The 23,371-nt window shown below is 47.7% G+C and overlaps 1 protein-coding gene and 1 non-coding gene across 3 annotated transcripts; both read right to left on the reverse strand.

Annotated features, from left to right (window-relative positions):
- Positions 1 to 5,418: 5,418 nt before the first annotated feature.
- Positions 5,419 to 22,529, reverse strand: Ak2 (adenylate kinase 2). 2 transcript variants are annotated; one of them, XM_050153157.1, is made up of 7 exons: positions 22,359 to 22,526; positions 16,739 to 16,864; positions 13,527 to 13,637; positions 13,323 to 13,417; positions 9,466 to 9,538; positions 8,533 to 8,728; positions 5,419 to 6,371 (listed from the first exon to the last, which is right to left on the reverse strand). In XM_050153157.1, exons 1-7 carry the CDS (start codon positions 22,449 to 22,451, stop codon positions 6,367 to 6,369), a joined length of 699 nt encoding a protein of 232 aa, XP_050009114.1. In that variant the 5' UTR covers positions 22,452 to 22,526; the 3' UTR covers positions 5,419 to 6,366. The 2 variants fall into 2 exon arrangements, with proteins under 2 accessions (XP_050009114.1, XP_050009105.1); XM_050153148.1 differs by lacking the exon at positions 5,419 to 6,371 and having other exon boundaries at positions 8,362 to 8,728; positions 22,359 to 22,529.
- On the reverse strand, positions 14,804 to 14,931 carry LOC126510425 (small nucleolar RNA SNORA31). Its single transcript, XR_007594386.1, has one exon. It is a non-coding gene; the product is annotated as a small nucleolar RNA SNORA31 (small nucleolar RNA).
- Positions 22,530 to 23,371: the final 842 nt, after the last annotated feature.

Consider the following 23,371-nt stretch of genomic DNA (forward strand, 5'->3'; position numbering starts at 1 on the left):
AAAAAAAAAAAAAAAAAAAAAAAAAAAAAAAAAAAAAAAAAAAAAGAAAGAAAGAAAACCTCTCCGGTTTCCTTGTGTTTTCTCTGATAAAAAAAAAAAACAAAACTATTTCCAATATGGTGCAGATTCCCCCCAAACTCTGTGCTTTGCCAGGCTCAGGGCACTCCTGTGCTTTCTCTGCTGCAGTCTCCCACTCTTCTACATGGAGCCTCTTCCACCCCACACCTCACTATTAGCCTTCCCTTCTGTCTGGCTGTTCTTGCAAAATGGACTTAAGGCAGCTGTCCCCCCACCGCCCGCACCTCCATAGCGCACACTGAGACTGGAGTGGGGGTAACCCCGGCAGAGTAAAGGAAGGCAGCCGAGTAAGAGACGTCACCCTGGATTTCTTCATAAGCAGAGCAAAAAGGGAAAGGCAGAAAACGAAGCATTTCTTAAACTTAGAAGGAACCAGAGCCCATGAACGCAAGGATTTCCGAGCTCTAAGCCCAAGTCTTTAAAGGCACAGCATCTTAAATTGAGCCATGCAAAACTGAATGTGGGGTTCCTGCAAAACGTGGCAGGGATGAAGTTTCTCAGTGACCGCAAGGTTAGTGACTCAGGTGTTTCTGGCAGTGTGCACCCGTGTTGCGCCACTGGTCACTGCATCACTGCATAGCTGGCACAACCAGCAACCCCAGACAGCTCGGCTCAGACCCCAGACTCTGGTGCATGACAAACCGCTGGTTTCTGACTGGGCTGAGTCTTTCTGCGCTCACACTAACATGATGATTTAATTACAGAAACGTTTTCATACTATCGTTTGTTGGTCCTTGGCATGTAAATACCAAATTAGTTTATTTTTGGATTATATTGTGCTAAATGCTTTCTTTTAAACATCTTTACATGATCTTGTGTGAGAGCAGGTCGGGGTGTGGAGGTCAGAGGAGGTTAGAATTGGTTCTTTCCGGTCATCCTGTGGGATTCATGGTTCAAATTCAGGTTGTCAGGCATGCTGTGTCTCCTCTCAGAAGCATTTTGACAGCCCCATATTGTGTGATGTTTTACTATTTTGGCCTTTTGGGGGGCCCACCACCCAGCTCCCAAAAAAATCTCACACGGAGGCTTTTTCTTAGTTATGGACCCCTGGCCCCAGCTTGCCTGTTTCTGCCCAGCTTTTCTTGAACTATCCCATCTACCTTTTGCCTCTGGGCTTTTTCTTTTTCTTACTTCTGTATACCTTACTTTTGCTCTTATTCTGTGGCTGGCTTGGTGGCTGTGGGTGGCTGACATCCTCCTCCCCTTGTTCTCTCATCGCCCAGCTTTTTCCGCGTTTCTCCTATTTATACTGTACCAGCCCCGCCTATCCTAGCTCCTGCCTTGTTATTGGCCATTCAGCTCTTTATTGGCCCATCAGGTGTTTTAAACAGGCTCAGTAACAGTTTCACAGTTAAACAAATGCAACACAAACAAAAGTAACACACTTTAAAATAGTATTCCCAACAGCCCCAATGCTAGAGAATTTTCAATACTTTCTGAAATGATGCTAAGTACATTTCTGCCACCTTGTACTATATACTTATTCAAAGTGAAATTAACACTTCAGCCGTGACAATTATAAACACGAAAATACTGATTAATGTTGAAATGCTGGAGAAGTTCTAGGACCCACAGCAGCAAATATTCAGCCAAGATTTCCTTCTGTTTTGTTTTGTTTTGTTTTTGAGACAGGGTCTCACTGTGTAGCTCTGGCTGTCCTAGACTTGTTCTGTAGACTAGGCTGGCCTTGAACTCTGTTGGGGTTAAAGGCGGTCGACACCCCTGCCTGGCTAGCCAAGATTTCTTAGCATAAGAAAAGCACATCTGTCTCTCAGCAGCATACAAACTTGCTCGTCTGTGATAAACGGTAAATTATATAAAAGGTTGTTTTTGTTTGTGTTGTGTGCATGTGTATGTATGTTTGTGGAGCTTAAAGGTCAGCCTCAGGTGTTTCTTCCCAGGAACACCTTTTTTTTTTTTTTTTAAATTTTATTTATTATGTATATAGTGTTCTGGGCACCAGATCTAATTATAGATGGGTGTGAGCCATCATGTGGTTGCTGGGAATTGAACTCAGGACCTTCAGAACAGCAGTCAGTTCTTTTAACCTCTGAGCCATCTCTCCAGCCCCAGGAACACCTTTTTTAAATGACTTTAAAGTATGTGTGCAGTGTCTGTGTGGGTAGGCTCCTGAAGGTGTCTGGGGACCCTGGAACTGGAGTCACAGGCAGTTTTGAGCCACCTGAAGTGGATGTTAGAAACCAATCTTGAGTTTCTTGGAAGAGCAGCAAGAATGGCCCCAAGTGCCACCTCTCCAGCTTCTCTCCCCTTTGGGTGAGGCGGGGCAGCTGGCAAGCCCGAGACCTGCCAGTTTCCACCTTCCCAGCACTGGGCTTACAATGGCACACCACCACGCCCAGCTTTCTACCTGGGTGCTGGACTGGGGCTCAGCACCTCAACTTCCACACAGGCACCTGACTGGCTGAGTGATCTCCTCAACCTGAAGGACTGTTTCGAAAACATTTATGATTATCAGTAAATGTCTTTTTAAAAAACACTTTTATTTATTTATTTTCAGGTTAGATCTCCTGTAGCTTGGGCTGGCCTCAAAACTCGATAGCTGAGGATAACTTTAAATTCCTGATCTTCAGCCAGGTGATGGTGGTGCTTGCCTTTAATCCTAGTTATTCGGGAGGCAGAGGCTGGTGGCTCTCTGTGGGTTCCAGGACAGCCAGGGCTACACAGAGAAACCCTGCCTCCTGTTTCTACCTCCCAAGTGCAGGGACTGTAGATGTGCCGCACCACGCTAGACTGAATATTTCAAGTGTATACTGATTTTATATAGCCGGATAATTGGGGTCACGTGGGAAGGAGCTCCAAGTGAGAACCGCTAAGCAGCTCTGCTCTAAGGACTGTACAGTGGGTTTCCCACTTCAGAGTAACTTTCAGAACAGATCTACTTGCCTACAGGCCTGAGGGATACCCATGCATCCTCACAAGATCTAAGTCTGGTCCTGGCCTCCATTCCACCTACTACTCTATCAAGGCACTTTCACCAGGGGTAGGCATGCAGAGTGTTCCTCGGTGAGAGAAGTTCATCATCACACGATGCCAGGGCTGCCTGAGATGCCAGTGGCAGAGTGCCCCCTTTGGAGCATGAATAATGCAGCCACCAGACACCAGACACGGGGCTGGGGTTGAAAAGCTGCCAGGCAGAGCCAGCACACACCCTCCTGCGCTGCTTGTTCCAAAACCAGAGGCAGGGAAACCAACCCCTCTCCCCTACTCTGCCGCTGCTGGAAAACAGGTGGTCTTAGGGGGCTCTGAAAAACCAGCTCACCGGAGCAAGGAAGACAGAGACCCGCAACATACAGCAGGTCTTACCTGTGATGGCATGGCTCCCAAGTCCTTCATCGGGACACGCACGCACGCACGCACGCACGCCTACAGGAATTCCTCTTTTCATTCAATCACAGCTTGTAGCTGTTTCTGAACCAGAGTGTTTGAGAACCTCTTTATCCTCAGCAAAGTGTCAAAGCTGCCAGCATGGAGGCAGGAGGAGGAAGAGCCAGAGACCAGCTCTGGTTTTACTGTTCCCAGATGTAATGTCCAAGCACACAGAGGCACCAGGGAGGTGGCAACAGAACGTACCTTTGCAGGGCTGAGAACAATCCACACACCCTCCCACACAGTGCACATTCTATACACATGAAGCTACCAGTTATACAATACAAAGAAAACACAAAGAGGATTCTGCACACATAGCGGTTCTCTTCTAGGGGAGCTGCAGGTGAATTCCTCAGCCTGGCTCCTGATGCCCAGGAAGACAAGTTTCCCTATTCCTACATTTTCTCTCTCAACTCCCTTGCCCCTTGCTAGCCACGCTGACCCACAGGAACATCATGCGTGTGGATAGTGAGCACACCTGAGGACAGGGACCATGCCATTCTCCACTTGGCCAAGAAAGGAAAGGTTACCCAGTGTCTTGTGGGAAAGGATCCACCAAGCCATCTTCTGAGGCTGCTCCTTGTCCCGCCTGGCTACTGGTGACACTGTACACAAGAGATCCTAAGAGACAATACCTAGCTTGATCCTCAGAACTGGCCGTAGCTGTGCACAAGAAAGAGCTCTTGCTAGGGAGGACCTTCTTGCCCACACAGCTGCACAAGTCTCTGGATCACTTCAGCAATGTCACAGGGACAGATGCATGATGGGGTGTTCCAGCTGTGCTCGTTTGTGAGGCAGAGGGCTGCTTCCTCACCTATGGGACAGGAGGCTGGTTTCCACTGCACACCTTAGCGAAGGTCACAGGAGTAGGGCTCAGGGCATGCACGAGGCCTGTGCACAGTATTTGGTATAATGTCAGTTCTCGGAGCAGAGCTGATCCGTTGTTCGTCAGTCCTGATGCGTGGTGAAGGAACCAAGGTCCAAAGCATCACTTAGTTCATCCTGACTTTGCTCAGTTTATCCTTCTTGGCCACACTGTTCCCATTTTCCAGGTCGGTCTGACAGACTTTTTTTTTTTTTTGAATTGTACATGACAACCCAGAAAAGCCAAAAAATTTCAGACATCCAAACAGTCCAGAGAATGCAAAGATTTGAGCAAATCAGCCATGCTGACATCTCAAGGCAACGCTGGAGACGGGGCATGGAGGAGCAGAGGGGGCTGGCTTGGTGAGCACAGGATGTCAGAGTCTAGCAAGATGTCCGCAGAACAGTGGCGCCTCCAGCCCAGTTCACTCTGGTTTCGGGAAGAGCAGCGATTTCCCAGAAAAATCGCCAGCAGAGGCAGCTTTCCAAGAGTGGGAGCACCAATGGCTTAAGGTCACTTTTGCTGGAAAGTAAACGGATGTCAAACAGGATGAACAAAGCGGCAGCTGAGGGCGCTAACAGTGTGAGCTGGGAAGGTAGCCAGAGAAGTGGCCTGGGCAACAGAAGTACAGGCCTGCCAGGCAGCGGACCACTGTCCATTCCGAATTGTCCAGCTCAGCAGGAAGCAGGCATTTGTGTATATTCTGACCCAACATTTATCCAACGCCTGATATGTGGTGGGCACCAAGCCAAGGGCTGGCTTCTTATAAACTTTGTTTAATGCCAAATGTAGAAGACAGCACCGTGGACTTTTGTCAGATGAGGCAGAACGAAGTATGTGGCTCACCACTGGTGTATGTGATCCACCACTAGACTGAGCTGCCTTGTCTGGCTCAACAAAGGCTTGCCCAGGAGCTGACGGCTACAAGGGTGCGGGCTCCGCTCAGGAGTACACATGTGTACTTCTTCACGACACTGCACTAACCACCATGAATGGAATGGGCTTTAAAGACAGGTCCAGAATTCGACATCATTTTTTGTCTTGTGATTCAGAATTCTTCAAAAAAAAAAAAAATGCCACAACAGGGATGCAAATTTTCAACATACTTTATTGACTCAGGGGCCAAACACGGCAGCATTTGGTCAATTACGAAGGCACCTCATTGAAAGATACATCACAGTGTTGTCAGAGATCCCAGGCACAGGACTGGAGGATGAGAAGGACAATCTTTGGAAGATTTAGCTTAAGACATTTTGTTTCCCCTTTCACCGCTGAGTACTGAACCCAAGGCCTTGTAATGCCAGGCACACACATGCCGCTGAACTACATTCTTAGCCCTTGTTCATTTATTGAAAAGGGTCCGGGGGATGAACGAAGGCAAAGTTGTAGGACTAGTGTGTGCCGGGTGGCTGCTGAAGGCTTTGCCGCTAGAGCAGGCGACTCCAAGTGGGAAGAAGTATGTGATCTGTCTCCTCTTGCTCCCCACAATTCCAGTAAAAATGATTTGCTGAACCACCCCCCATGAGATCACACCCCCACCTCCTCCATATGTTCAGGCGAGTCTTTAACTTTATGGAATGGGGAGTCACCGGCAGCAGCCCGCGGCGCTTGCTGCATACAGGATACACAGGTCCAGTCTGACGGCTACATTCTCGGCCCCGTGATCCATGAACTCCTTACATGGAAGCTGAGGTCTCTTAGAGCAGGATTAGCTTTGTGTTCCAGAGTAAATGAGAACTTGATCGCTTAAAAAAATACCTTAGCTCGTTTATACCAATCACCCCCAATCACGGGTTTTTAAAAAAATTAATCTTTTCCCTTCCTTATCCATTACAAATTCCCACCTATGCATTTTTTAAAAATTCCTTCTAATTACAACACTGCCGCTGTTCCAAATGCTCGTCCTGAGCCCCTCCCCACCTCCGTCACCATCCTTCCTTCCCGTGACCACCCCTTTCCCTTCTGCCCAGCACCTAAGAGCAGGGATCACACGGCGGGGAGATGAGCAGGGTGCAGTCTCGCCTTGCCTTCTTTTACTAGGCTGAAATAGAGAGGAAAAAGAAAGAACAAAATGGGTTTTAAAAAAATCAAGTAAATATCAGGGAAGGCTGGCATGCAACCAAATGCATTAAACACTGGACATTTCTCTGCCGGGTGAAAGCTCTCATGCCCGTTGAGGTTACAACTCTGCAATCAAACAAAGCAAGTGTACAATGCCAACCACCGAAGAGCACCTGTACCCCTATGGTTTTCCACCGGAAGCCCAAATGTTATAGGCATTTGGTGTGTGTGCACACATGAATATATATATGTGTGTGTGTATGTGGATATACACATACACACATATATGTGTACATATATGGTCAGGTGGCAGATGTCTGTGCACAGATCACTCACATTCAGTTAGCAACCCCTCAGCTGTGAGACGCATGGAGCCACCCTCATTCTGAGAAAGACCTCCTACTCCTGCAGGCCCAGCTGGTAGTTTTGGTTTCACTCCTCTCCCTCACCCATTTCCAGCAGTCATGTGCTTTTCAGAAACACAAAAAGCCAGACTGGGTTTCTGTTAAGAGCAGACAGAATTAATTTGAAGCTAAGGAAACAAGGCAGGGCGGCAGCAGCGGCGTGACTTGGAGGCCAAAAGGGAAGCAGGACGGCCACATACCCATGGAGCTTCCGTGTGGACAGGTTCAGACAGTAGGAGAGCGCAGGCCAGATGGGGCCCGAGAACTTTAGAGCCAGCAGGCTACGCAGAGGCAGGTGCCATCATTTGCTGGCCATGTCACTGACTTTCTAAGCTGTCGAGAGGCTGAAGGCTTTGAGGTCTCGTCACAGCAGCCTAGTATTTTATCTGTCACAAATCATCCAGAGACCAAGAGGCAGAGCCCAGACCATAGGACATTCATAATAGTGGGAGCTAAGGTTGCAAATAAAAGCTTGTTTTGGTCACATATGGCCTTGTTTTGGAGTGATCTTTTCTTGGGGAGCCTGTGGCTACACTTCATGGAATATGGGGTATAGGACATTTGAGAGGGACACATCTGATTTGGGTTTTGTGTATTGTGTTTGGATAAATTTTTGATGGGAACGAATCCAAAAAGAGATTCTTCCCTAATCACTGGTTCATCCCTGGAAGCAGGCAAACAAAAACAAACCTACCTATAACTGAGTCTGTATGTGGGGAAAGAGATTTGGCTGCTGAGTTACCTAGCCCTAATGTTCAAAGACAATCTGAATCCCTGAGGATCTTCTACCCGATTTAATTCTTTGGAAATCCCAAGTGGTCTCAACTTTGCAGCCTGTGATGTTGATCACAAAAATATTCCACCCTCGCCTGCTCCTCCGAGTAATTGCTGGAATCTGCAGTATGTCTTTAAAGTTCCATTAAAGGGGAAAAAATTACTGATGCCTGTGGATCCACTGCCTCGTGGTTTTGTTTCCTGTCAAGAATGTGTATCAGGAGCTATGACACTGACTGACTTCATGTGACTGTACACTTGGAACCAGCTGCTTGTTACGGTAAGTACTGTGAGGCTTTGTGCCTGGAGTACCTGCCAGATGAATACTCAACAGTTCATTTTGCCTAAAACATAGAATTAAGTGTGGCTAAAGGAGATTTTATGTGTATGTGTGTGTGTGTGTAAGGAAGAGGTATTACAGCACAGGAAGGGGATTATAGTGCAGGAGGGGAACAAAATCTACTAAAACACATCTTATTTAAAAATCTTATAAAGAAGCTGGGCATGGTGGGGCACGCCTTTAATCCCAGCACTCAGGAGGCAGAGATGGGCAAATCTGAGTTTTTGGCTAGCTTGCCGATATGGTGAGTTCCAGGACAGCTGGAGATACATAGAGACCATCTCAAAAAATAAAAAAAAAAAAAGGCTATAATGATATCTAATAGCATGTGTGCTACTTTTTAAAAAGGTATGAGTAAGAAAAGTAAACAGCTAGGAAAACACAGTCCAGGATAGAATGTAAGGTGAGCACACACAGCAAACGCATACAGAGAGTGCTGTACATACATGGGATACATCAAGTAAGTGCTGTTTAATCAGTACATCGGAAGACTCCCTTGCTGCCTGAGGGAGGAAGTGCCCCTGCCTCCCTTGCCAGGCCTACCCATTCCTTTAACAGGGACAGAAAGAAGAAAGACATTCCTCTTAGAGCCCAACACTAGATAAACATAACCAAGTCTTTACATGTGGCTTTGGAGAAGGCTGCTAGGATGCTGGCAAACACGACGTCCGGGGTCTGGCATGCGTCGATGGCACTGTGAATGCCCCGCTTCCTGTAGTACTCCACGAGCGGGGTGGTCTGCGTGTGGTAGGCCTCCAGGCGGATCTTCAAGGCCTTCTCATTGTCATCTGACCTGCGGATCAGGGGCTCTCCAGTAATCTGAGAAGGAGAGGGAACAGACGGTGGACAGTCATGACAAGTGCTCACTCTTCTGGGATGCAGGAGGCCCCAGAAGCAGAAGCAGAAGCTGGGGGCCAGAAATAGCAATGCTTTTTGCTTGTTCTGTGCCCAGGCTGCTCAACTTCTACCACAGCCCGTCTAGAGTCGGAACGAGAGGGAGACCCTGGAGAGCAATCAGCTGCACTGGCAACTGCAGTCTCCGCTGCTTAAGTGTTCAGCTTGATTAGGGAGCATCACCCACTAACATCGTGAACACAGTAAGTAAAGTGAGAAAGGGCTCTGGCAAAATTGCTGACTTTTTGAACCGTGGCCCGTATTTACAGACCCTGGACAACCTGCACTTGTCTCCCATCACAAGAGGAAGCCCGAGAAATTTCACTGTTGTCTGCATGCTCCACAGCAGACCAGGAAGACTCTGTGCCACAGATGAGACCCCAGGGCAGCAGTCCCTGGGTACCCCAAGAGCAGGGCATTCTGGAGCACAATGGTCAGCAATGTTCTCTTCAGTGCCACCTCCTGGCAACCTTCTCCTGACTGGACAACTGCTTAGATGGCCATGGGGTAAGGATAAGCATAAAGCCACCTGGAGACGCTGTCCAGATCTGTCACATCTCCCTCACAAGACAGTGAAATATCTTCCTGGCTAAATGATGGAAGAAGGAGGAAGGAAAAGACAAACAAACAAACAAACCCCCTCCTGCCCCGAGTTTACATACATCATCTTTCATTGGCTCCTTTGGAGGGTTGAACTCCTCATGGTAGGACCGGCCACTCTTGGGGTGAATCAGTCTGCAAGACAGCACATGTATTGTGAGTCAGGCTGCCTGGAAATACCTCTGTACTCCAGGGGACTCTGGAATGACAAGCAGAGACAGAGAAGAATGGAAGACTTTAATCAGCAGAGACCCCAGCTAGCACATCACACCAGGAAAATAATGGGCTGTCTAGCAGAGGACAGCTATTGCTACCCCTCGGTTAGAGGGTTAGGGTTAGGGTTAGGGCTAGGGTTTAAGAATGTTTTCTGCCTTGCCCAAGCATAAAGAAAGATGCTGGCAAGAACAACCTAGTCCAGACCTTAGGAGGACTCTGCTGTTCAGTGCACACAGACGTTCATTCTAGTCATACCCATTTCCTAAAGAAGTTCCTAGCTGAAACCAGATCTTACACTGAATCCACCTGGTTATGAAATGATGGATCACAATCTCTGCTACAGGCAGCACTTAGCAGGAATCAATACCTCCAACAAACACAACAATCCTCACAAGATTAATACAAAGTGTTGGGGAACAGAACACCTTGACTTAAGCTACTTCTGCACCGACACCCCACAAACATCTTAGATCACAAGTATGTGCCTGCTTGTGCTGTTTTCTAGCCTAATTTGGTTATAAAGCAAACACACAAAAACATGTTATGGATATACAGACAATGATGCCCACCTCTGTGGCCACTGATAAACGACAGCGTGAGCAAGGCCACTAGGAGAAACGGCATACTAAGCCAATCATGAAGATGGACACTGTAATGGTCTCAGCTACCAGGGAAGTTAAGGTGGAGGAACCTGTTACTTAGGCCCAGGATTGTGAGAACAGCTTAAGCAACAGTCAGACCCTATCTTAAAACAAAGAAGCTGGGTGTGCTATAATCCCAGAATTAGGGGGGGGCTGAGGTGGGAGGATTCCTATAGTTCAAGGGTAGCCTGGGCTACACATAAAAATAAAAGCAGATGGGAGGGCAGGCTTCTTAGTGCTTTGCACCAAGCCTGATGACCTGAGTTCAATCCCTGGGACCTCCATGATTGGGAGAACTTACACTACACTAAATCATTTCTAAACTAAGGGATCGGGTTTTCTCTCCTATCCTCCCTCTATGGTCACCCCGCAGCCGGTCACAAGTCTCTATCGTTGTATGGAACTATGAGCAGGCTCCCAGATGAAATCCTGATCTGCCACCCCTCCCCAGCTTACAAGTCAGCACCAAGGCAATATTTTAGAATGTAGTTTGTGCACCAATAACCAGTGGCTCCAGACCACGCCCACTCTTCTTGGCCCCACAAACATCCCGGAGCCCATCCTTTCTTTCAACTTCACCCATTTTGCCCCTGCAGCTTCCAAAGCACAGCTCCTACTGTGAGTCAACTAGTCTACCACAGGCCCCAACCCGAGCCCTCCCCACCAACACTCCCGCTGCCACTCCTCTCCTGCCCTCCCTCGGTCCACGCTGACGGCACAGCTCTCTCTCCTGCCCTCCCTCGGTCCACGCTGACGGCACAGGTCTCTCTCCTGCCCTCCCTCGGTCCACGCTGACGGCACAGCTCTCCTAGGCTCTCTCCCCCACTGCACTGAATGGTCAGAATGACCTAGTTTCAGACGACTCTTTGAGATCAGAAGCAGGCGTCACTGTACTATTCTTCTAGAGCTTGTCATGGTCTTCAGCCCCGGGGTATGGTTTGATGTAGGAGCAGGTACCCAGGATGCTGACCTCATTAAGTTAAAGACCTCCAGTGTCATTGGCTGTTACTGCCTGCTTTGTACCTCCAGAGTAGCAAGCCTAGGGATGTTTCTTACTGTCAACCTTACTGCTGCTGCTGCTTCTTTTTTTTTTTTTTTTTTGGATTTAGAGATAGAGCTTCTCTGTGTAGCCCTGGCTATCCTGGAACTCACTCTGTAGGCCAGGCTGGCCTCGAACTCACAGATATCCACCTGCCTCTGCCTCCTAAGTGCAGGGATTAAAGGCATACACCACCATCACCTGGCAATCCTACTGTTTCTTGGTCTAACATCAATTTTGTCTACTTCATGCCCAAAGGGACTATAAAGAAACACAGGTCTCTGTTGTGTAGAAGCCTATAAAATACCTGGAAACATTAAAAAAAAAAAAGTAAATTTGAAAAGAAAATTAATGTAAAGTAGGTTTGAATGTACCCTTCAGAGCCTTACAGAATAACACATCTCACACTGTTATCTATTCATATCTGGCTTTGCACAGGACCGAACTAGGCCCTCTGAGTGTGGGTGACAGTAGTGTGGCTTGGGCAGTTTGCGAGGCCACTGGTCGTGGAGCCAGGATTTACCCCTAGTGCATGAACTGGCTTTCTGGAACCCATTCCTTACGGAGGGATACCTTGCTCAGCCTGGATACAGGGGGAGGGCCTTAGACCTGCCTCAAGTGACTCCCACGGGAAGGCTCGCCCTCTCTAAGGAGTAAATGGGGGCTGGGGTAGGTGGAAGGTGAGGTGAATGGGAGGAAAGGAGAGGGAACTGGGATTGGTAGGGAAAATTTAAAAAGATTGTTTTAAAAAATTAAAGTAAAATAAAATTAAAAAAAAAAAAGCAGCTACTTTCCTTATAGGCAATTCAGTATGCCAGGTTCCTTTGCTGGTCTCCAATGGTATACTCAGCCTGTTATTAATGGGTAACCCCATTTTGCGAGTAGTGTTAGTATTTAGGCATCTGCACTGGCCTGCCCTTCGGGTCCTGACAGGATACGTCCTCAGCTCCAGGCACTAGGAGCACCTCCTACGCACATTCACTAGGTTCCCTTTTAAAAGGGCCTTGACCACCTCCCATCTCTCTCTACCTTTGTCTGTCTGTTCCTTTCTCTCTCCTTCTGCTGCTCCTGTCCCCAGAGGCTGACCTCCCTCCCTCCCTCCCTCCCTCCCTCCCTCCCTCTTTTTATGGTCCGCTTTCCCTAATTATAATCCCCTCCGCACGAATCTGTTGCATGGTGTCTTTCCCATGCCGCTTTTTAAAAATGACAAGCAACGCTCATGCCTTTTCCTCATGATCTCCCCAGTCTGTTCTCCAAGCAGGCATGTGGGGTGGCTTTCAAGAGCCCCAGGGTTCACACTGGTCAGGTCATCAAGAACACCTGTGCTTGGCTGCAGCCTAAGAAACATGACTGAAGTCCAGTACAGGGCCAAGTTCAAGTTCCCTGGCCACCAAAAGATCTAGATCTCAAAAGGGACTTTACCAAATTGAATTCAAATGAACTAGAAGGAATGAGAGCTGAGAAGCAGCCCATCCCTGATAACTGCACCCTGGACAAGTGGCAGGCCCTGTACTCACGAGAGCTTCAACTGTGCTGTAGCACACTCTAGTGATGCTCACCAATAAGTCTCTCCCCTTCCAGCCACGATACAAAAAAAAAAAAAAAAAAAAACAAAAAAACAAAAAAACAAAGGTTCTCGTAGTGGTGCTGGCAGACAAGAAGCAGATACAGAGAAATGGAGTAGAGAGAAACCACAGCCTGAAACAGCGAGGATTTCTCAACAGATGCATTTCTATGTTTGACACTATTCCAGAGAAATAAGAAAACAAGCTGTACTAAGAACCAAAATTTCTTTCATTAAAAGAAAAATGGGTGGGTGTTGAAGAGATGGCCCAATGGTTAAGAGCATAGGATGCTCTTCCAAAGGACCCGGGTACAACTACCAGTACCCACAAAGCAGCTCACAACCACCTATAGCTCCAGTCCAGGGGAATCTGATGCCCTATTCTGACTTCCACAGGCACCAGTGCTTCTGCCCCACAAAGCTCTGAGCAAGCATGAAGGCATCTGCAGGGATACCTACCTTCCAGTGATCCTCCGGATCAGCAGGGAGTCTGGAATGCTGAACTCAATCACTGAATCAAGCTTCTCCTTCCTCTTCTCCATGAGGCCATCAAGCTGCAAAAGAGCATGGACCCACCTAAGCTCGATCAGCTCCATCCCCTTGAAGTAATTCACATAAAGAGCCAGCACCTGCCACCGTGCAGCTGTGACAGCCACCACCTACCATTTCAGCCTGCCTCACAGTCCGAGGGAAGCCATCTAGGAGAAAGCCATTTTTGCATGAAGGACTCTCCAAATTCTTCTCAATGAGTTCCACAACCATTTCATCACTCACCTACAAGAAAAGAGCCCTGGTTCAACTCTGTCATCTAGGTGATACACCCCACACACAAGCTCAAGTCTATGCACAGAAGACTTGGTTTCCAAACAGCAAGTCAGTTTGACGCCACAGATGCGAAAGCAGAGTAAATGTGGGGTGTCTCCATTACAGTTTGGATCTTAAATGTACCCCCTTGAGCTCATATATTGAAGGCCTGATCTCTAAGACTATATTTTTAAACCTTATGTATGCGTGTTGGGGAGGGAGGGAGGGCACATGCACCATGGCACACACTTGGAGCCACTTCTCACCTTCGACCTTTACTTGGGCTCAGCACTGAACTTTAGGTAATCAGACACAAGTAGAACACACTTTTTTTTATTTTTTTTACCTTCTTAGCCATCTTGCTTGAGTGAGTATGCATTCTATCTGCCTCTATAAGGTGCGTAGCTTTGTTTTAATACACACTTTGCACAACAGTTCAACACAGCTCAGAAACACTGGCACCAAGCAGCCCTGGACTGGAATTGATCTAAAATAGTATTTTCTTCTTTAGTTGGCTTCTCTTACATATTTATCACAGTCACACAAAGCTGACCAGGACAGACTCCATCTGCAACACTCACATCCATAATTAGCTGGTGGCCAGACATGTCCCTCCCTTGAAACTCTAATGTGTTCCAATAAACTGGGCAAGGGAAGAGGGATCCATGGGCTGCGCCCCAGCAGGACAGCTCTGTGTGTCTTAGGCCCTATGGGCCTCTTCTGCCAGTAATCCTTTAACCATCATATAACAGCTTATCAGCAACAGGCTGTCCTCAAGGTGAGGGTACACGGCAGAGACATCACCCGAGAACCAGGGGAGAAGAGCAGTTTGACTAGAACGTAGGGACACACCAATTATCCCTGATTCACAAGTTCATACCACAACTGATATGCTGGCTTGATTATTTATTTATCTGATCTGGGCTGTCTAAGGTATGAAAAAGAAGGGCACTGAATTGGCAATATTGGATCAGAAACAAGAACCAAAAGCTACCACAGCATACTCTAGGCCTTTCCAAAAAAAAAAAAAAAATCCACCAAAAATCTTTCATTCTCCCAGGGCCTTTAAAGAGAGACAAGTTCCCACCTGTATTACAGCACAGGCTGTCAATCTTGTCTAGTCTTATTTATTAATTAGATGTACTCTCCAATTCAACCTGGACTGCCACAGAGACAGACAGGAAGCACAGAGAGCGTTTTCTTTGGCATCCTAGTGCAAACCAGAAGAACAACCAAACTGTTCCAGGTCTATCAGTGGATGCAGTTGTCTAGTCTCTATCTCCAGAACTGGCTATGAACTTAGGGACAAAGTATAAACTGCAACTGATCGAGGGCTCGGAGATAAGCGATCTCACTGCCGCACGCCCATTCTCTCTCACACAGAATTTCCTGCCAAAACCCAAAGTCCAAAATCTCTATCTTTCTGTCTTGATTCATGGCCTCACTGATATAAAGGACTGGTAGGAAGGAATGTGTGGACGGACTGGTTGTGGTCCACACCTACCATCTCAACACCCGGGAGGCCAGCCTGGGACACACGTAAGTGCCAGGTCAACCAGGTAAACACGTCAAATCCTGCTTCCAAAACAGAAACAGGGATGATGAAATGGCTCAGTGGGTACCACCCAAGCCTGACAACCTGACCTTGAACTCAGCACCCACGTGGTAGAAGAAGAGAGCTGTTTATCAAAAGCTGTCTTCCAGCCCCCACATGAATGCTCTGGCAGACGAATGCACACACTGACAGAGTATAATTTAGAAAATTAAAAACAGGAGCAAAACAAGGGCCAGAGGAACTGCAGTGTGGCCCAGTGGTCCAGCTCTCGCCTGCTGTGTTCAAGAACAAACTGACTTCTGCTAGTGTTACCAAAGTCATGCTCTAGAATGAATGTTAGAAGCAAGAGCTGGCCCAAGTAAAGGTTTAGTCAATTCACTGTGTCTGTCAAATCAAGCCAACTGGTTTATGACACAGGCTTACTTTCCCACAACTACCAACCAAGTAACTAACTCCCTTGTCAGAACTAGAGCGCGGGGCTGGAGAGACAGCTCAGCTGTTAAGAGCTAGGCTCATAACCAGAACTATAAGAAATCGAGCAGTGAGCCACAGAAGAGCTTTATGGGCATTCTGTAGTCTCCCAGAACCTCCTCTGCATACACCCTAGAGTCTTGTCCCAGGAACAGCGCTTTTACTTGTTCTATTTAGTTTGAGTGAATTACAAAAAGTATTACAAGGTATCTTAAAGAAAACTATGAACATACAGAAGGGGCTGGAGGAAGAAAAGGGAATGGGAGCGGGAAATGATATAATTATATATATATATATACACATACTATGTATATGTATGTATGCATATATATTGATATATATTGTTTGTTTGTTTTGAGAGGTTTCACTGTATAGTCCTGGTTAACCTGAAACTCAAATTCAGACACCTGCCTGCTTGCTTTTCAGTGATGGGATTAAAGGTGTGTGGCTGGCTGGAGCACACACACACCCCTAAACTTGAAAAATTTATTATTTTATGTTTATGCATGTTTTGTCTGTGTACCATGTGCATGCTTGGTGCCTGCTGAAGTCAGAAGGGGTTGGATCTCGGGGAACTGCGGTTGTGACTGCCATGTGGGTGCTGCTAATCGAACCTAGGTCCCCTGAAAGAGTTATAAGTACTCTTAACTATTGATCCATCTCTCCAGTACTTATAATACTACTTTAATTAAAAAGAAAGAAAAAAGAATACCATGAAAATGGCTGGCAAGATGGTTTTATGAGAAAAGTGCTTGCCCATATACACAAAATAATAAAACTATACAAATAAGTTGTGAACCAATAATAAGTCCAGAATCAAACAAATAATGTGTTCTGCTCAAAGTTCCTGTACCTGGCAGTCTGTTGGAAACATCTCCACACAGGACTACCTCAGAAGACTTTCTAGGACGGTGGAAACGTTCTGTGACTGCACTGGCTTCGACTGTGTCTGCGATGAATAAGGAAGTCAACACCCAGAAGCCCATGCAGCGGGGCCACCACTCTGGACTCGGAATGGCAACACTCGCAGGTACGACAAACCTACCAGTTTTCCAGCATCCATCGTCGCCTTCAACTTCTTGCCCAGCTCTGAACCTGAAGCCACCATAGCTCTCAGCATGTCCCCAGTGGCCAAATGGCAGACACAGAAGTTTTCTGCCAACCTGGGTGCCTGTGGAGTCGAAAACAAAAACCAAGAAAGAGTGAGCACTGTAGGCCCTGGCACTTTCCTTGTTTGTAATAGGAATAACAGCATCTTACCTTATATTCTAATATAAAGCAATTATAGGGTTATTGTAAGGACTCTATGATTGCATGATATTCCAAGTAAAGTACTTGGAATCCACTTAGCATGCAAAAAAACTAGCCATTCCCACTAACCACGCCACCGAAACACAAGCTCACAGCCCTGCTCTAACTGAGAACACATACAGCAGCTACGCAATACTTTACATGGCTGCTGTGACCCTTAGGCAGCTCATTCTCTAATGCAGACAGGCCAAGGCCGGCACACTGTGTGCTCAGGTATCTTCCATAGGGTGAATGTGTTCCTGTGGTATGCTGTGGCCTCTAGGTCTTGCAGCTGGGGCAGGCAAGGCAGACCTGCTGCAGTATCCTGGCTAAATCTTCCTCCTTGCAGGCCCAGAACAGCTTGCACATCTGTTTAACGTGAAGACCGCATCCCTCAGAAAGTGGCTGTGATGTGTACACGCTGTGTGCAGGCATCACCAGCAGGTCAGTTTTAGGAGGTGTCTGGTTTGTTTCGTGACAGGGTTTTGTTATGGAGCTCAGGCTGGTCTCATGATCTCAAACCCCAGCCTCCTGAGGGGCTGAGATTACAGACACATTGCCCCCGCTGGCCCAACATGGCCTTTTGGCCAAAAGTGTAGGAGTTAGTCCTTGACCACTAAAGTTTGAAGCCATCTCCATTTTGGTTGACCTGTCTCACCATCAGGCCTGTTACTACTCTCCATGACTAACTGTGTAAGTGCTTATAATGGAATAAATTGCTTTTCTATAAAACAAAACAAAAATAAATAAATAATAAATAAAGTTAACTTGAGTGGACAAATCACAGAAGCCGGGGTCAAAACACCTAAGAAAAGCTGCACCGGGAAATCAAATGTTCGACTGTTATCCCGCAGTGTCGGCTGCTCACACTCCTTTCCAGGTGACTCCACAGCTGCATGAAGAACACACACCACCAACAGGGCGGATGTGGCATGCGGGAGATCCTGTGCTGTGGAGACTATGGATGGGCCCTGTCTAGGGCACTCAACTGCTGTGCCATACGGGGTGGGGGCAGACAGCTCAGCTGGAAAGGCCGTTGCTCTGTGAGCACAATAACCTGGCTGAGTTCTAGCTCCAGAAACCAGGTTTTAAAAAAAAAAAAAAAAAAAAAAAAACTGGGTGCGGTGATGCTTGCTAAGGACTCCAGCCAGGGTTGGGGTGGAGACAGACAGATCCCTGAACTCACGGGCCAGCTAGTCTAACTTATTTGATGAGCACCAGGCCAGTGAGACATCCCACCTAGGAAAAGAAAAAAATATATATGTATGTATATATATTTGCCCAGAGTCATCTCTCAGCCCAGAAATCGTTGAGGAAATTTACTTTAGCCACGCTGACATGAACCATGTAATATGAAATTATACAGGTACAAGAGGAAGTGGCGGGAAGAAAACAAACATCACTGAGCAGGCCCTCGTCAGCAGTGCAGTCAGCTGCTACTAAGGACCAGGCAGTCTAAGCAGGGGGTGGGGGCTAAGAGGGGGGCGGGCAGGAGAGTCCCTGAAGGGTCATCTGGAGTAAAATGCACTCCTGCCCTACTGGAATGGATGCCCACTGCTGGCAGATCTTCTCATTTTCACCAGGAAAAAAGAGCTGTAATTTCTTGTTTTTTAAATTTCACAACTGAAAACATTCCATAGTCAACCCATTACTTAGAAAGCTGACAAAAAAAAAAAAAAAAAAAAAAAAAAAGGAACAAACCAAGCATTTAAATGGGCTTTATAAACCACAGCACCGGGCAAGCAAACAGGGCATGGAAAGTTTGTACAAGTTAAGCGCCAGCTGTGGAAAGTGCTTGGAATCTCACACCTGCGAGGCTGAAGCAGGAGCTGAGTTTAAGGCCAGCCTGGGCTACCTGCTGAGACACTGGGGGAAGGGGGTCCAGCGAGGAGAGGAGATATCTCAGCCAAGGAATGAAAAAGGAGTAATAGAGTCAGAACGCTGCGGCACTACCACCATAATTAATTACCAGACTTAGGAAACCCATAGCAACCGCTCCAAACATTGCAAGTGTCTGGAGGAGGGAACACGGCAGCGCCTGGGTAGCCAGGCCAAGAAACTGAATCTGAAAAACTACGCAGCAAACTAAAGATCCGCAGGAATGGAAGAGGGCAGCCTGTTAAACACACCAAAGGAATACTAACTGAAAACTTGTAGGTTTCTTCCACAAAACTATAGCATAAGAAAGAGGAACAGGGCAAGCAAGATGGCTGAGCAGGTAAAGGCCACCATGCCTGAGGACCTGACTTCAATTCCAGGGACCCATACAATAATCTAATGATTGAAAAAAATAAAAACAGAAAGACTTAAAATTATCATATGTATGAAACCAATAGAAATTTGAACACTGACTATTGAAATTTGTTAATTTTTAGGGGATATTGTATTTATTTTTTAAGCTTGTTTTAGAGATACTAAAATATATTGTAAAAATGTTATGGTGTCTGGATCTGATTTATCATAATTCGAGGGAGCGTGGATGGGGAGGCAGTGTCTGCCATCAGCTGATGGTTACTGGGGCTCACTACACCATGCTTTCCTTCTTGTGGTTCTGAGGAGTGAACGCAAGACCTTACACAGCTAGGTAAATGAGCTACCAGCAAACACATTCCCAGCTCTGTTATTCTGAGGCAAGGACATCTTAGTAAGATGTCCAGGCTGATCTCATTCTTAGCCTGGACAGGACTTGAACTAGTGAGCCTCTTGCTCCAGCCTCCCTAGCAGCTGAGATTACAGCCTTTCACCTGCACCTTTATGTGTATTTAAAACTTACAATAAAAAGTTTGGGTGTGTGTGGGTGTGTCTCCGGGCTGTCACTGTGCAGTCTCTGTGTGAACTTTTGTTCAATGCTATAAAGCTACAACCACCAATATTTTTATGGCTCCTGGTAGAGAGAGGGAGGCGGATGGAGGTTAAGTGATTGTTGTATATTTTCTGAAGACCCAGTTCTTTGTTTCGTGGTGTTGTTTTTGGACACACAGGGTCTCACTCTGTAGCCAAGCTAGTCTCAAACTTGGCCGTATTCTTTGGGATTACAGAATGTATGAGCTGTTTCTCCCACCCTTTCTCTTCCTTTTGGTTTTTTTGAGACAGGGTTTCTCTGTGTAGCCCTGGCTGTATTGGAACTCACTACGTAGACCAGGCTGGCCTCGAACTCACAGAGGCCTGCCTATGACTCCTGAGTGTTGGGATTAAAGGCCTGCACCACCACTGGCTCGGCCACACTTAGCTTCTTAGCTTTCAAGTCAGACTTCTAATTACTTCACAAAGCCTTCTTGGACCAACTCCTGCCATTCCTGTACCTTCTTCCATGAGCTCACTGATGTACTGTCCTCCCAACCCTGAATAAATCAGCTTGGCGACGAACTGCAACAGAGCCGGGCGCAGAGGGATCTGCTGCTGAGGAGTCAGCATTCACTGTGTTCCTGCCAGGTGCCATCCCAGCAACGAGGAATGGATGGGTGCCCCCAACAGAAAGGCTACGAGCTCCAATAGCCTCGGACGCTCTTCCTTTCCCAGGTGAAAACACGGGAGCTAAGAAATCACATCGCTTGCTAGACTATAAGGCCCTGACCCAGTGCGGGAGAGCTGTCCGTTTCACAGCTGAAACAATCAATGTCAGGAGAAACTGAAAAAGGTCACACAGGAGCAGTCCTGTCCACGACGGTAACTCATAGTAGGAGCTGTCCACATCCAAAATTAAACCCGCTTAGACTGCGGATTACCTAACTACTGAGAGCGGCAGCAACAGGAACGACGAGATGTCAACATCACTGAGTGCAAGGTAGTGGTGGAACCTCAGGAAAAAAGAACCTATAAGTTTATAACAGAGAGAGATGGTATAGTGGTCCTTTGTGACCTACAGCCCAGAGGCAGAGGTAAAGTCAGAAGAAGTGAACTAAGCCTTCCACCTCCTCTCTCTCTCTCTCTCTCTCTCTCTCTCTCTCTCTCTCTCTCTCTCTCTCTCTCTCTCTCTCTCTCTCTCTCTCTCTCTCTCTCTCTCTCTCCTCATCACCCCCATTAACCCGTGGACCTCATCCATCCCCAGCCACTCCATCAAGGGTCAGGAGATGTGACAGGTGTTACAGAGGTCCCTACAAGGAGTCAGATGATGAGCTGCTGGCCAAAACTTTAGAACTTGGCAAACAGGACAGGTGACATGGCCGAGCAGGTAAAGTAGCTTGCCATCGAGTCTGATGACCTCAGTTGGCTCCCTGGGCTCCACTCGGTAGAAAGAGAAAATGACTCCAGCAAGTTGTCCTCTGACCTCCATATATGTATCATGGCATGCATGGTTATCTTAAAAAAAAATAAATAAATAAACTCAGTAGTGCTAGCAAGACTGGGGACAGAACGGTGTCCATTTGCTTGAGAAGCCTGCCTTGAAAGAATTCCTTGAAAGATCAGCAAGGTCCCAAGGCCTAGGGTCTGGCAGGGAGGTAGAAGTGAGAAGTGGGTGGGTGATGCCAAACCCTGGGCAATAACTCAACGTATGAGTTTCCAAATCCTGTGAGATCATAAATCCCAATCCTGACCTATGGCCCAGATGCCAAGTGAGGCCCTGGAGTGGGGCAGAAGGCAGCTCCAATCCTCTGGAGGTACACGTCTTCAAGAAGCCAATGTCACTGATCTCGGAAAGCCTTTGGACCTCTGGGCCTGCTTTCCTACCTGCTGGCCCGGTATGTTAGCGTCCCAAAATCACACAACTAAAAATCATTAAGAGTTAGCTTGTGCCACCCACAACCCGCATGGCTCCCGCGCTTTATAAACACGACCAACACATTCAGCTCCAGCTTTCGGGTGAACTGGAAGGGTTTTCGCCCATCCCCCTCAACGCTGGTGCCTCAATCATGACCCTGCCTCACTCTTGGCAGTACGCCTCGATCAGCACACGCCAGCTCTCACTGTGCTCCACGTGCTGCAGAGACTTCCTTACCCCTAGTTATTAATCATTAAAAAAAAGTTCTACCCCTTATGTATGGAAGTTATCCCTGACTCAGGATAATCCACTGCCAACTTGGAGGGCGCCTTGGCCACAAAGCTTTCTCCCACTCGGGCCTGGGATCCGGAGCTTCAGTCTGGGGGGATCGCCCTACCATTCACGATTTTCAGCTAACAGCTCCTGGATCCCCTAACACGACCCCTTAGCCTGGGTTCCCCCCAAGTGCCCCAAGCCCACTTCAGCCTCCTCCGACCTCCGACTGAGTCCCTCCCCTAAACACAGCTCCACAGTCTGGGACCCCCGCGAGGGTCTCTGCAGGCCAGAGCTCACCGCCCCGCTCCGGAGCGGGAAACGAGCTTCCGGCTCTCCGACCGCCCTGACCTTGCAGCTCCGCGGGATCCACCGCCGAGTGTGCTGAGGAGGGGACACTCACCTGGGTCCCCTTGCCAGCCCCGGGCGGTCCCAGCAACACGGCCCGGATGCCCTTCCGACTCTCCGGCTCGGGAGCCAGCGCGCTGGGAGCCATGTCTGCCAGTGCCTCACTCCGCCAGCCGCCAGCACACCTCACCGGCGGGACTAGCGCTTCCAGGCCAGCGCACAGACTACTCCGGGCTCGCACTGGCTGCTCGCCACGTCCGTCAGCCCTCTGCGCCCGCCCGCGAGCCTGACGGATGCTTGTGTCTCCCAATCGTACGACGAGTCTGAGAGACTCTGTTTCTGATTGGGCAGAGAGTTGAGGAAGAGGCGGACCTGGGAAGAGTGGGGCTGAGAGCGCGTGCGGCTTTCGGCTGGTGTGTGTAGTGGGCGGGAAATCGAGGTGGAAGCCCGGAGCTGGAAGTTCTAGTTTGGCGTTTGACAGTTAAGGACTCCGGAGGCTCCGTTTGAACCCTGTGAAATTGCCCGTGGGAATGTAAGTGGGTAAAAAATCACTCCGTGAAAACAAATTGGCAATAACGTATCTCATACCCTTTGCGCCAGTAATTCCACTTCCAGGAATTCAAAGGACCTAACCAAGGAGTGTGTAACGATTCTTTAACAAAGATGTTGATCGCCTTATTAAAACATTCCCAAAGGTCAACACACTGAAATAGCTCAAATGTTCAACAATAAGATTGGTTAAATAAATTTCAACAACTTTGTATTCTGGAACCCCCCCCCACCCTGTTTAATCACAAGGGCAAATGCTCCCCTGCCCCCCAGAAACTCGCAGCAGTTACAAGAAAGCCCAGTTTTGTTTGACCCTTTCAAGTGCAGACCTCTGGAGTGTGGTTAGGGAAACGTCTCCCTTAAAAGTTCCTGTGAAAAGTTGTACAATGAATCCTACAATAACCTGGTGTGTAGACTTTTTAGCTAGCTGGGAGGACCACACTGAAAGCTTGCCTAGGCGACTGAATTCAAGTCTAGCCTGGGGAATTTAATGAGACCTTGACTCAAACAGAAGAAGGC

This window comes from Alexandromys fortis, unplaced genomic scaffold (genome assembly GCF_014885135.2).
Source record: "Alexandromys fortis isolate MF-2015 unplaced genomic scaffold, M_Fortis_MF-2015_v1.1 scaffold_26, whole genome shotgun sequence".
Taxonomy (NCBI): Eukaryota; Metazoa; Chordata; class Mammalia; order Rodentia; family Cricetidae; genus Alexandromys; species Alexandromys fortis.

Coding starts and splice junctions, on each gene's coding strand:
- Ak2 (XM_050153148.1), bottom strand. CDS start 22,451: ATGGCTCCCAGCGCGCTGGCTCCCGAGCCGGAGAGTCGGAAGGGCATC. Junction 16,865..22,358: donor GGGCTGGCAAGGGGACCCAG/GTGAGTGTCCCC, acceptor TCGACTCCACAG/GCACCCAGGTTGGCAGAAAA. Junction 9,539..13,322: donor ATCCGGAGGATCACTGGAAG/GTAGGTATCCCT, acceptor GCTGTCTTGCAG/ACTGATTCACCCCAAGAGTG.